General features: G+C 35.6%; 1 protein-coding gene across 1 annotated transcript in view; it reads right to left on the reverse strand.

The window, feature by feature from the left end:
* LOC128211377 (phosphatidylinositide phosphatase SAC2-like) overlaps positions 1-13,780 on the reverse strand; it is a 413,773-nt gene that overhangs the window by 27,349 nt on the left and 372,644 nt on the right. The window contains exons 10-12 of the mRNA XM_052916105.1: positions 11,019-11,211; positions 8,760-8,837; positions 4,720-4,840 (exon numbers count right to left, since the gene is read on the reverse strand). Of these exons, the coding sequence (XP_052772065.1) occupies positions 4,720-4,840; positions 8,760-8,837; positions 11,019-11,211 (392 nt within the window). The remainder of the gene's footprint in view (positions 1-4,719; positions 4,841-8,759; positions 8,838-11,018; positions 11,212-13,780) is intronic.

Here is a 13,780-nt window from a genome sequence, read left to right on the forward strand (position 1 = left end):
AAGACTTGAACAAACAGAGTGAGATAAAGAGGCCCGGGTGCGATATCTTAGCTCTTTATGACCTCTTGGCTCTTGGGATACAACTTGCCTGTGTTTAACAAGTGCTCAGTACACTAGCTCCCCAGTACACTGTAAAACCCTTTTAATATCGAGCGCTAGACAAAGTAGCTACTGGTGCCAAATACTAACGTAGTTTGGTATGACATTACTTGGGTTTGAACCCGCGACCTTCCGCACCCTAAGCGAATCCTATACCGGTGAGCTATCGGGGCGATCACTGCATATGGTGGAAGTTCAATTATTCTCGCAGTCGGGCAAGGCCCATTCGGCGAGTGCTCCGATAAGATTGTTAGACATATTAGGCTTCTGGAGCATAGTACACAGAGAATGTAACCCAGGTAAAAGCTACTCTTGTTCTTAAACGTAAACCAGTGAATAACACTGTCAAACGGGACCCTCATTTAACGTTTCTCCCGCGACTTTCACAGTCAAGTGTGATACCACTAGACCACGTATCCGCCTGCATTTTTATGTGTCTCTTTAAACTAAAATGATGTACTCATTAGAGACGTCAAAAGATGCTGCATTTTGATGGAAAGACTGATAAATGACATCCGCCTAAGATCAGACAAACTGGGCAAGAGCGGTGTCGAATTCGACACCAATCAAATCTCATTTCCATCTTTATTCATGAACTCTTCAAAGAAAATTATATAATCAAGTATGCGCCTGATACCACTCGTGAGATAATATTTGATGTAAGTATATGCCATATTTGTAAAGACGAACTAAGGATGAGAATTAGTCACGTTAAAGCCGGTAAATACGCCGAACCTAAGAGACTTTTACTCAAGTTGTGGGAATATTTTAGTTTGAATACGTATTTTTAGAAATCGAGTGGCTATTCAAAACCTTCGGTGCGATATTGTTCCAAACGTAATACAGCTTAGGTGGCTTCCATTACTGTAGTGTAAGGGATGTAAATGTTCAAAGGTCACTTACATCCTGGCTCAAGCGCTTATAAAAAGGAGCTCCACCCACGAACGAAAAACACTACCCATTGCAGTGCTGCAGCAAGGATTTGAAAAAGGTTTAGTCAGAAAGAGCACTTTTGATGCGTATTGAATTGGGCACTTGCAAAGGCGAATGTTCAATTCTTATTGTGTATATTTTATAACTTCTTTTAATACTAATAGTTTGATATAAAAACCTAAGCTGTTATCTTTACTTAAGTGTCATTTTTTTAATTTATTATTTTCATACTTCTTTTTAAAAACTTACTGTCAAACAAAAGGGTACATAAGAGTGTTTTGAAAAGGCAGCAGGGCGCTTGAAAAGGGAAGCGGGGTTACCAACCCTGCTGATTAGGCCTAGCAGAAGCACTGTTTTGGTAGTGTTTATAATATGAAAATGTATATACACTTTATGATAAAACTGAGAGAAGATAATATACTTGCAATGCATTGAGTTTCGTTTTTCCGATACAAGTATAGCATTTCAATCTGGCTCTTTATGCAACATGAACACGCAGTGCCATCTTGCCAACCATCCCTTGCGCACTTTCAGTACTTTGATTTATAGTCGGTAAATAATGCTTACAGGGCATGTTTTTTACATTTGGTTATGTACAGTCGAACCCCATTGGCTCGAACTCGCTTAGCTCGATTTCCTCGTTAACTCGAACTTGATGTAAAGGACCGATGTAAGCATTAACGCTTTGTTCGAACTTTCCGAGGCTCGTGGTATTTTCGCCTATCACTGGGAGTTTAAGCCAACGGGATTCGACTGTATGAATATTATCCTTACGAATGGTGTAAGTCAGATAATGCAATTTTATTTGAAGGGACATAGTTATGACTTTAATAATTTTGTCATAGTGTTTCTTTGAAGACTTCCAAATAACATATACGTCGGATCACTCGAGGTTTTAGCTCGGAACCCGGCGTCCTCGAGCGATCGCAGTTTTTCTGTGTTGTAAAATTGAAGTTGAAATATTCAAAATATCAGAAAACTAAGATAGATTTAAGAAAGGTTATTCTATGGTAAGTTTTGCATGTGTATTAAAATCAATTATTTCTTGTAGACTGAGTACCAAAAAGGGAAAATAATTAAATTTTGATATTATACATATACCATAACATTGGCAAAATATAAGCCACATGATTTTAAAGGGACTAGACACCAGATGATACAAATGCAAGAAAAAGGACACTTGTCAAAAACCTACATGAAATTGACACCATTGTGTATTTTTAAACGGGGAAACTTAGATATAACAGGGACACGATTGTTATTTGGCGTTTATTTTTTAATCATGTCAAATTATGCATTATCGGCCTCCTTCTACCACGCATCGACAATTATAGGCTCGTTTTAAGAAAATACTGTATTTGCCGTTGTTTTTACCATCTAGTGTCTTGTTCCTTTAAACATATGTTTGATGTTTTCAAAATATGTCTCTTAATGTTGAATCACGAATAAATTACCAGTACGGTACATGTGGTTACATAGAATGTAGCACAGGTTTAAAACAAGAATGCACTGCGCGCCCGATATTGTTCTCTTTTCAAAAAGATGAACTAGAATAGTTTAGCGTAGAAACGTCCGGAGCAAACAAGTATAATCTAACACTGTCCAACTATTGTTGTTATGTTTGCCGATGATTTAGCTGTTCTGTCAGATATGGTTTACGGTATTCAGTCGCAATATAATATCTTGTCTCATTAATATCATAGTAATATCAAGAAAGAAAAAGAAGTTGTTGTGTTTAAAAATAATGGTGTGCTATGAATGCCCATGGGAAACGGCCTTGTCAAAATGTTGACTTGCAAGTTGTTAATATATGATGATTTAACGTTTACTGGAAAGTTTTCGCTTAACGTAATGGCTCACAAAGTATGTATAAAGGGCAAAATGTGTTTATATCTTCGTTAAAATAATTGTATAGTTTACTGCCTACGCCGAAAAGTATATTATTGGAAATGTTCGATACAAAAATATGTACCCAACTTTGTTATGGTTTTGAGATATGGGGACTATGAAGTTATGATGAACTAGAAAGCTGTCAATGTCGTTAATGGTTAATGAGTGCCAGAAAAAATGCATGCAATTACTTTATTTAAGGTATATATTCAAGGTATCAAATTATATTTAGTATGACTCATAAATGATGTATAGCATGAGTGCCTTAGGATTTCACAAATCAAACTCGATATCTAAAAGATAACATCATAAAACATAGGGCTGATGGGTGATAGAAACGTCCAAGTAAACGAGGTCGTATCCTTCAGAACTCCTCGGCCATTTTCCATCGATAAAAACCTCGAATGTATATGGGCGGTTAAGAATGTCAGAAATCTTTAGTATTTATTTAACAACGTTGCAAGTAGATCGCGCAGCAATTTATTTTTTTGGAATTTAAATCATTTATGCAATGATCCAATTTCCTGGCAATCAATTTAAATTTTGATATATAACATACACGTTAAAACACAACAAATAATTAATATTATTATTCAAATATTTACGAACTATTTCTACTTCTACTGATGTACCGGCATACATCCGAGTTTGTTTTCGATGGGTCGTAATTGTCTCATTCGGACGGACTTGTCTATATTTAGGAAAAGCACAATATTCGTCCACATACATGTGTTTTGTGTGTGCTGAATTACGATCTCTTTATAAACCAAGTACATACTATGGCAATGTATGTATTCCAAATTTCAAAATCGCAATGACGTGTAGAAACGAGTCAGTTATAAGACCTGTCGCAACCTTCTTATTTAAAGTCTATAGAAAACGCACGAATGATGAAAAAAACAACATTCAAATAATGTCATCATAGTTAATGCATACATAATCGTTATTTACGTATACTATTTTTATAATTAAGTATATATTCATGATCGCGTGTACGACATGTAATATGTTATATTTATAAATATATATGTTGCATGTAATGCTGCTGGCCTGCAATTGCAAATAAATTCATTGTCATTGACCATTGACAAAAACATTGACATAATATTTAACATGCATACATGTTAATGTAATGATAATACATTAAACTCATTTCCCAAATGTAGCTGTATGATATCTTATGCGCGTTTGAAAAGAACAAGCTTGTATATTGGCAGTCAGAAGCGAAATCATGAAGGTAATAGGAAACCCACAACCCGAGTAATTGAAATTTTAGACGAGCGCATCGGAGCGAGTACTGTATACATTTAATTATGAGGGTAAGGTGGTGTGTAAGCTTACTTATTCTCGCAATCGGGCCTTGTCCATTCGGCAAGTACACAGACAGAATGCAAACCTGGTTAGAGCTACCCTGGCTCTTTCACGTGCACCAGTGTATGACACTGAGACATGGGACCCCCATTTTACGTCCATCCAAGAAGACGAGTATTATTGGTTTAGTGGTGCTGCGGGGAATCGAACCTGCGACCGCTGGACTGACAGTCAAGTGTGCTACCACTAGACCACGGATCCGCCACGTTATAAAGGGAAAGGGTAACGTAGCCGTTTTAAACCATGTTGTCAAGGACAGCGTGCAATAACTAGAGTGCGGTATAAGTTAATAACGTTGTAATATAACCTCATGCAAGTTACAGAACGTTTATGCTCCGCCTACTCGTTTCACACCTATATTGTGCCTCCGATGATTGACGTTTCCATCTAAAGGAGAAGTACCAACGCGGGGCTACCCTAGCTTACCTGCGTTTCCATGACGATTCTGGCTACGGCTGTCTGTACGACGTTCGTTCTGTCCAGGCAGTCCACACAGTTTACCCGGAACACGCCTCGCTGTTCACATATCATACCCTTCGAATCAACCCTGCAGGAGAGGGAAATAGAACGTTGTATACATATATATATATATGGGATATATACACTTCACATTTCAGCGCAAGCGTAACAGCTCGGCAAGCTCCGGTAAAAACCTCGTAAATAGGCTTCAAGATATACGGAAGTGTGATGAGACCGACGTCGATCAACTATATTATCTTGGCGCTAGGTAGACCCATTAGATATGTACTAAAATGAAATATTTGGATTCGTGTCTTAATTATGCTTTAATTTGAGAAACTTGAAATAAGATTTCAATACAGGTTTAATGTCACAATTGCTCCTCCCTAAAACTTTAATATGTACCTTGACGATTGATAGCACAAACAAAACATTTTCAATAAAGGAACCGCAATGGATATAACATAACTTTTCATATTACATGCTCCCATTATCAGCATATATAATATACGCTTTCATACTCCGCTCTCACATTATAAGTATACAATGTATATAATAAATGATACCCTTCCATATTTCATCCTCACATTATCAGTACACAATGTATATAATAATACGCTTCCATACTACATGCTCACACTATCAGTATGCAATATGAGCCGCATCGCATGATTAAGGGCCTTCGGACATATATTTGCTATTATGTTTTAAGGTATTTGAATACCATGATATTTCAAGAATAAATAATGAAAATTCCATGATGATATCATTTAAATTGTAAAAGATACGTTTTTATAAGTGAGACCATGTATTGCGCATTTTGAATACTAAAATTGTTACGACAGCACATTATTCGTATGACGTGCAAACTTAACATATCAATATTACTACTAGCTTATAATTTAAATGAATTATCTTAACACAGAATCTTTAAGGAACATAAATTTAGATAAACAAGCTGAATCATGTTTGCATTTTAATACATTTGGCTGTTTAAACACAGACTATCAAATGCAGTCAAAATATGTCGGGACGAAATCCATGGTTGCCATGGAAACATGAGTAAACCAATGGTCATAAAACCTCGAGAAAATGATGCAACAATGACAAATCTTTAAAAGAAAGAAGTTTGGAAGAAATTCATATACATAGAAAAAATCATTACTTTTGGCATTTTTTATTAATGAGTATTTCATTTATAATAACTATGACCAAAGGCCCAAAATCGCGCGATGCGGCTCAAATATATAATATACGCTTCCATACTACATACTCACACTATCAGTATGCAATATAATATACGCTTCTATACTACATGCTCACACTATCAGTACGCAATGTATATAATATACGCTTCTATACTACATGCTCACACTATCAGTACGCAATGCATATAATATACGCTTCTATACTACATGCTCACACTATCAGTACGCAATGCATATAATATACGCTTCTATACTACATGCTCACACTATCAGTACGCAATGCATATAATATACGCTTCTATACTACATGCTCACACTATCAGTACGCAATGCATATAATATACGCTTCTATACTACATGCTCACACTATCAGTACGCAATGCATATAATATACGCTTCTATACTACATGCTCACACTATCAGTGCGCAATGTATATAATAATACGCTTCTATACTACATGCTCACACTATCAGTGCGCAATGTATATAATATACGCTTCTATACTACATGCTCACACTATCAGTGCGCAATGTATATAATATACGCTTCTATACTACATGCTCACACTATCAGTGCGCAATGTATATAATATACGCTTCTATACTACATGCTCACACTATCAGTGCGCAATGTATATAATATACGCTTCTATACTACATGCTCACACTATCAGTACGCAATGTATATAATATACGCTTCTATACTACATGCTCACACTATCAGAACGCAATGTATATAATATACGCTTCTATACTACATGCTCACACTATCAGTACGCAATGTATATAATATACGCTTCTATACTACATGCTCACACTAACAGTACGCAATGTATATAATATACGATTCTATACTACATGCTCACACTATCAGTACGCAATGTATATAATAATACGCTTCTATACTACATGCTCACACTATCAGTACGCAATGTATATAATATACGCTTCTATACTACATGCTCACACTATCAGTACGCAATGTATATAATATACGCTTCTATACTACATGCTCACACTATCAGTACGCAATGCATATAATATAGGCTTCTATACTACATGCTCACACTATCAGTACGCAATGTAAATAATATACGCTTCCATACTACATGCTCACATTATCAGTACGCAATGTATATAATAATACGCTTCTATACTACATGCTCACACTATCAGTACGCAATGTATATAATATACGCTTCTATACTACATGCTCACACTATCAGTACGCAATGTATATAATAATACGCTTCTATACTACATGCTCACACTATCAGTACGCAATGCATATAATATACGCTTCTATACTACATGCTCACACTATCAGTACGCAATGCATATAATATACGCTTCTATACTACATGCTCACACTATCAGTATGCAATGTAAATAATATACGCTTCCATACTACATGCTCACATTATCAGTATACAATGTATATGATATACGCTTCCATACTACATTCTCACACTATCAGTATACAATGTATATAATATACGCTTCCATACTACATTCTCACAACATTATCAGTATACAATGTATATAATATACGCTTCCATACTACATTCTCACAACATTATCAGTATACAATGTATATACTTCAATACCTAAAATAATTATATGAACGAACTACATTCTCATATCAGTATATATTATATACGCTTCCATACTAAATAAACTAAATAATGTTGGTCAAGGTTACTGTAATTTGACAGCATGGCTTACCTATTGCGGTTAATTATTTTTTTGCGTTTGCTTGTTATTATATCATGTGGCGGGCAAACATTTCGAAAAATGAAACAAGATATGTTGTGAAGAAATAATGTGGCATTTGTTATGATCTACTTTAAACAAGGAACACAAATAGAAATACTATACAGTGGCATTTGTTTTCATCTTGTTACGCTGTTCTGACAGATATAATACCTCTTATTAAAAGACTTCACCTGTTAAGCGAAAACTGGTAACCAAGCCAGGACGTTGACATACGAATTTTACTCCTACGAGCTTTAATTGTAAAATAAAATAAACGGGTGGATATACGAAACCTTGGGTCGCCATAATATGAAGAAAGAAGGTCTCATATTACGCTTAAGCGGGTAAGTGAAGAATAATTGTTTGTCTACTGTAAGGCAGTCAGCTAACAGGTTAACCAGAAGCCGGCCAATAGGTGAAGGATACTTGTAGGTTGAAAATAATTCACAGCATTACCCTAGCTTGATATATTTAATATTGCCTTACATTATTCTGAAATAACTATACAGAACCAGGTAGTTTACGTATATCTGTCTATACTGGCACACTTTAAAGATGCCCTGTTTAAACACCCACACATTCCTAAGCGGAAAATTTGCAAAATATCGAATATCCAGGCATTGTTATATGTTTTTCTTTACGAAAAAGTAAGTCAGTAAGTCAGTAAATTAGCTTGACCTTTTTTCCGGACATATAACATAATAAAGTGTGTTTAAGTTTATTGCTGTCATTCGTCCAAAACCATATTTGTACTTCATGCAGTCTTTATCGATCAATAAGTATACGATGTTTAATCAAATATTATTATCATATTCATATTATATTCACAAAAACAACCCAAAAAGAATAAAAAATCGTACGAAACGTGCGTAATAAAGATGGTGCCCACGGGAGTACATTCGAACCTCGCTATGTCGAACTCGTTTATCTCGACCACCCGGTTAAGTCGAACTTTTTCCAAACTATTTTGGGTAAACTCAGACATGTCCCGAGATATCCACGACTTCGACATAACGAGTTTTGACTGTACATGTATATACTAACCAGCAGTATCTCGTGTGCTTGATGATGTCTTTTATGGCCGAAGTGAGGATGGAGACATTCTCAAACTTCATACCCCGACTGAAACACCAGAGAGGTGACTGTTAACATATCATGCAACAAATACCAGAGGCGTAGATAGGTGTATGCCCGGCCACAATATTCCGATGAACAAAACATCTTCAGAGATGTTCGGATGGCGACCCATCACTTATTATATAAATTGAAAATTGAGTATCTTGTAACTGTTGGCTTAGTGTCAGCAGGCCGGCCGACTTCTTTCAACATTTTGACAAGTGTTATTTTATTATTTGTTAAATGTATCGATGTCAATTTACGTTTAAAAGTGATTTAGTTAACGTATCCACTATTAAGTGATTTATTTTTCCCGGGTATTTTGAGGTCATATGATACTGTTTCCGGTTACTGTCGGGTCGGGTCGTTCTATGAAATAGTTAGATGACATGAATTAAAATATTAATGATTAAGAATGGACGGAGTGAGCGAACCGAACTGACTTAAAACACAACCTCATTGGGTGACACATTGTCAATGCAAACTCTGACGAAAGGATTGTGTATCGCATGAATAGCAGTGGGCGGGCCTTTAAACACTTAATGGTTGCCTGATTAATGATCTGCAATTCCACTGGCTGTAAATGTAGGTTGTATTCTAATTACAGAATGGGTGAGAGAAAATCACTGTTTAATAGGTTTTCTTCATAGATTTTTTAACAAATCTGGAAAGAAAAAAAAATGAACAATTGGTGAAAATATAAGTAATGAATTGCGTGATTATGTCATTATCGGGGATAAGAAAACTGCAGTTTGGCTTGTTAAACGCGCGTTGACTCTTCCGGACTCATACACTTTAACCAGCCCAACTGCGTTCACACAAAGGCTACGCCCGTGAATATGGTTCTACAGGTTTTGGTTAATGTTCTAACTTAATTCTAAAGAGGGCAACGTCCGTGAATATGATTTAACTGCTTATCGACGTCACCTAAATATATCCATGCTTCATAAATTCTTAAGAAGTAATAAACGTGAGAAACCGAGGTGAATACAGTATCCGTGTATTGGACTGTTAATAATACGGCGCATTAATGCATATTGCGTGTTTAATATGATTGTTAATCCAAGTTTACATCTGAATTCATATTCTATTAAGCTATTACCAGTTAGAGAAATAAATATAATCTCAATGTCCAGCTTCTTCTTTATTGACATGTACGAAACTATTTGCCTTCACATACTTAAAAAATAATTTTATTCTTAACAAGGTCATATAAGGAACGTCGGTGTCTACAGTACATTTTGCTGGTGAAATTGAATTTCCCTGCATATAATTTTGACAATTCTTTCACTTCAAGTGCTTAAAATCACTGTGGTAAAATTATTGGTCTTAAAAAAGGAGTTAATTTCACTTCTCCCAGCAAAATATTTGCAAGTCTCTCCTTTCACAAGAAGTGCTATGTGATTAAACGATTTCATTCAACATTGAGCTGGCGAGGCATTAAATCAATATAATTGCGTTATCAATTAAAATCCCAAGTGTAATTTTAGACTTGGAAAGGAAATTAAAAGCTGTTGTTCAACAAATCGCTAGGAACCAAGGTTTCATTTCATCTGCCCATGTTTGATGCGAGATGTGATTCTACTAGACTGGATACAGTTCTCTAAAGCGGGACATGAACGATAAAAAGCTTAAGGTGCGGTTCTTAGCCGTTTTACATAACTGCATATGTGTTCACACACAGCAGCACAGTGATACAGTCTGCACACATAGTATGCGCATGATTGCAGGACAAGGGCCCATGAATATGGCATAAGGTCGTTTGTATCGGATCAGACATAAAGCAGAAAGCCGTATCCTAAGGCACACGATCATCAAATGAAGTTGGTTGTCCGGTTAGCGCAGTGGTTAGCGCGCTCGCACTCACATAGGCGACCTGGTTTCGATCCCGGCGTGGGCGCATTTGAGTTCAAGCCAGACAAGAAGGTTTCCTCTGGGTATTACAGTTTACCCCCACAACACAAAACCACACGCTCGCGTAACATCGTGCTGATGAGATTAATTAATAACTATACCGCTTAAATAACGTATTCGCGATCGTTGCAAAATAAATAAATTAAACATAACCAAGACATGGAAAGTCGACTGACGATGTGATGTTATTTTTAAGTAACCACTATGCTGATCAGTCTATAAAACAATGTTTAATAAAAGAATCACCTTAATTTTGCCAACAACAGTACATACCAGTATTCATGGAAGTCAAACGTTACGTATGTGATGTCTGGGGAGTTGTATTTGATGACGTGCGACAAGTAAGCGTCCCCGATGACTTTCTCCTTGCCCAGAAGCTCAGTGAGAGTGACGCACGCCAGGGAGCCGTACGTGTACATCTGCTCATCAATGTGCTTCCGGAACGCCTCGTGCGTCTCCGCCTCGCCTGAAAGAATAAAAGAAACATAGATAAAATGATGACGATAAAAAACATACTATCACTAAGCGAAAAATAAAGAACAGACATAAGCCGTGGATGACATAAACCATTGACAGTGGCTCGCGGACTGTTTCGAGTCAGAAAATAGAGCTCATTAGCTTAAATAAGATATCCAATAGACACATAGTTTTGTCATCTGATTTAGCCAATCCAATAGACACATAGTTGTGTCATCTCATTTAGCCAATCCAATAGACACATAGTATTGTCATCTCATTTAGCCAATCCAAAAGACACATAGTTGTGTCATCTCATTTTGCCAACCCAATAGACACATAGTTGGGTCATCTGATTTAGCTAATCCAATATGCACATAGTTGTGTCATCTCATTTAGCCAATCCAATAGACGCATAGTTTTGTCATCTTATTTTGCCAATCCAATAGACACATAGTTTTGTCATCTTATTTTGCCAATCCAATAGACGCATAGTTTTGAGCTAATCCAATAGACCCATAGTTTTGTCATAGTATTCAGCCAATCCAATAGACACATAGTTTTGTCAACTTATTTAGCCAATCCAATAGACACATAGTTGTGTCATCTTATTTTGCCAATCCAATAGACGCATAGTTTGAGCTAATCCAATAGACGCATAGTTTTGAGCTAATCCAATAGCTGCATAGTTTTGAGCTAATCCAATAGACACATAGTTTTGTCAACTTATTTAGCCAATCCAATAGACACATAGTTTTGTCACCTTATTTAGCCATAGTATTAATGTTCAGTTCTGATGTCAGGTGACCACCATATAAGTCTTTAATCATTTAACAAAACATCCCATCCTGGACATTCGATCCCATATATGTTTGTCAGTATGGATATACATTTATCACCACAAAAAGGTGGAAATTTACATTATTTCTATAAGTAAATGATTGTAAAAACGATCTGGGATGTTTTGTGCACCATGTCAAAATGATGTGGGAGGTTTCGGCCACTTAGTCAAAAATGACATGGGATGTTTTGCCTATGGGATGCTTTGTCCATGGGACATTTTGTCCTACATTCTGTTCACCATATGACTTGTTGTTTGAGTTTTGTTTCTGAACTTGTGTTCTTTATTATTTTGTTTAGTCGATGTAAACATGAATATAAATATATATTATTAAGCATATCAAATTAAGTACAAATAAGGTGTTTTGATGTGTTCATAAATGTTAACATGATCTAAATAATACATAACTTAAATAACACAATATGATACCAAGGACGTACATATAAAGTAAATGCGATATGCCTTGAATCACAAACAATAACATCCGCTGGCGCTTTAAATGTAAATAAATTAAAATAAAACAAATTCTGCTTGTATCGTTTTTCATGAGTAATTGGAATAATTTAAATATTTACATTTGTGAACAGATATTTTGCAACATTGTAGAAACCGTTTATAACATCTGTTAGTGGTCAACATACTATTTTGTCTAATGAGAAGCCAGTCTTTCTCAAGTTTTCCACAAAATTTATTTCAATAAATCAGCAGTCAGTCGTATTTCATTTTAATCATGTGGAGCGGTAAATATCAACAGTGGCTCGCCCAATTAGTGGAAAGTCTACATAATAATTTGTAAACCACCAAAAATAAAAATAAAGATTGTTGTATGTACTCACACAAAATAAACGGTTATGCGACTGCGTAGTGTCATATGAAACCATTTATTTTGTAAGAACATATAGATACTAAACACATTTTAACGATTTCATGGTTGAGAAAACAAAATGATCGACAGCGATCAAACGTAAAAAAATCTGAAATGAAACAGTATCTTTCGCAATGCGCATTCATAAAAAAATATCCACGTTTGTTTTTTTTAATAAATGTGATTTACAATTCAATCGATGAAAACGTCGATATTTTTTCATTTGAAATTAAATAAAAATGTAAATTTCCAAACAGGTCAGTCCGTGTAACGTAAATGAGCTGAAATGTTATGGCCTTTATAACGTGAAGCTATACAAAAGGAATGCACAAATGTGGAGATCTTAGTGGTGAATACATTGACGGGAAATCCGTCACAAAATGGGCGAATGCATGATTCAATACAGTGCGGTTAATGACGATAGGACTTCGATCTTCCTTCTACGATCAGTTTTTATTTCATTTTGTTATATGAGTAATTTAATGTTTACATGATGTATGTGCTGGGAGTAGGATTAAATGGAGTGGTCCCAGCGATAAGGCATAACAAATATAATGTTGTTGTTTTTTTCATCCCCCCCCCCTCCAAAAATAAAATAAAATAAAATAAAATAAAATAAAATAAAATAAAATAAAATAAAATAAAATAAAATAAAATACGATCAATTAACAGAGGTTGTGTACAGATACACGTTTTTGTTTTTTTTTGTGGGGGGGGGGGGCACTTATAGAAGGCTTAAACTATAAATGATAAATAATACCTCGACGCAATAAACAGATTTAGGGTCGGACAAAAAATAGGGTAGGTCGGGGCCTGAAACAACGCCTAAATAAAGGTGAAATCCATTTTTGGCCTAACGAAATCAAACTACTT

The sequence above is a fragment of the Mya arenaria genome, chromosome 12 (assembly GCF_026914265.1).
Source record: "Mya arenaria isolate MELC-2E11 chromosome 12, ASM2691426v1".
NCBI lineage: Eukaryota > Metazoa > Mollusca > Bivalvia > Myida > Myidae > Mya > Mya arenaria.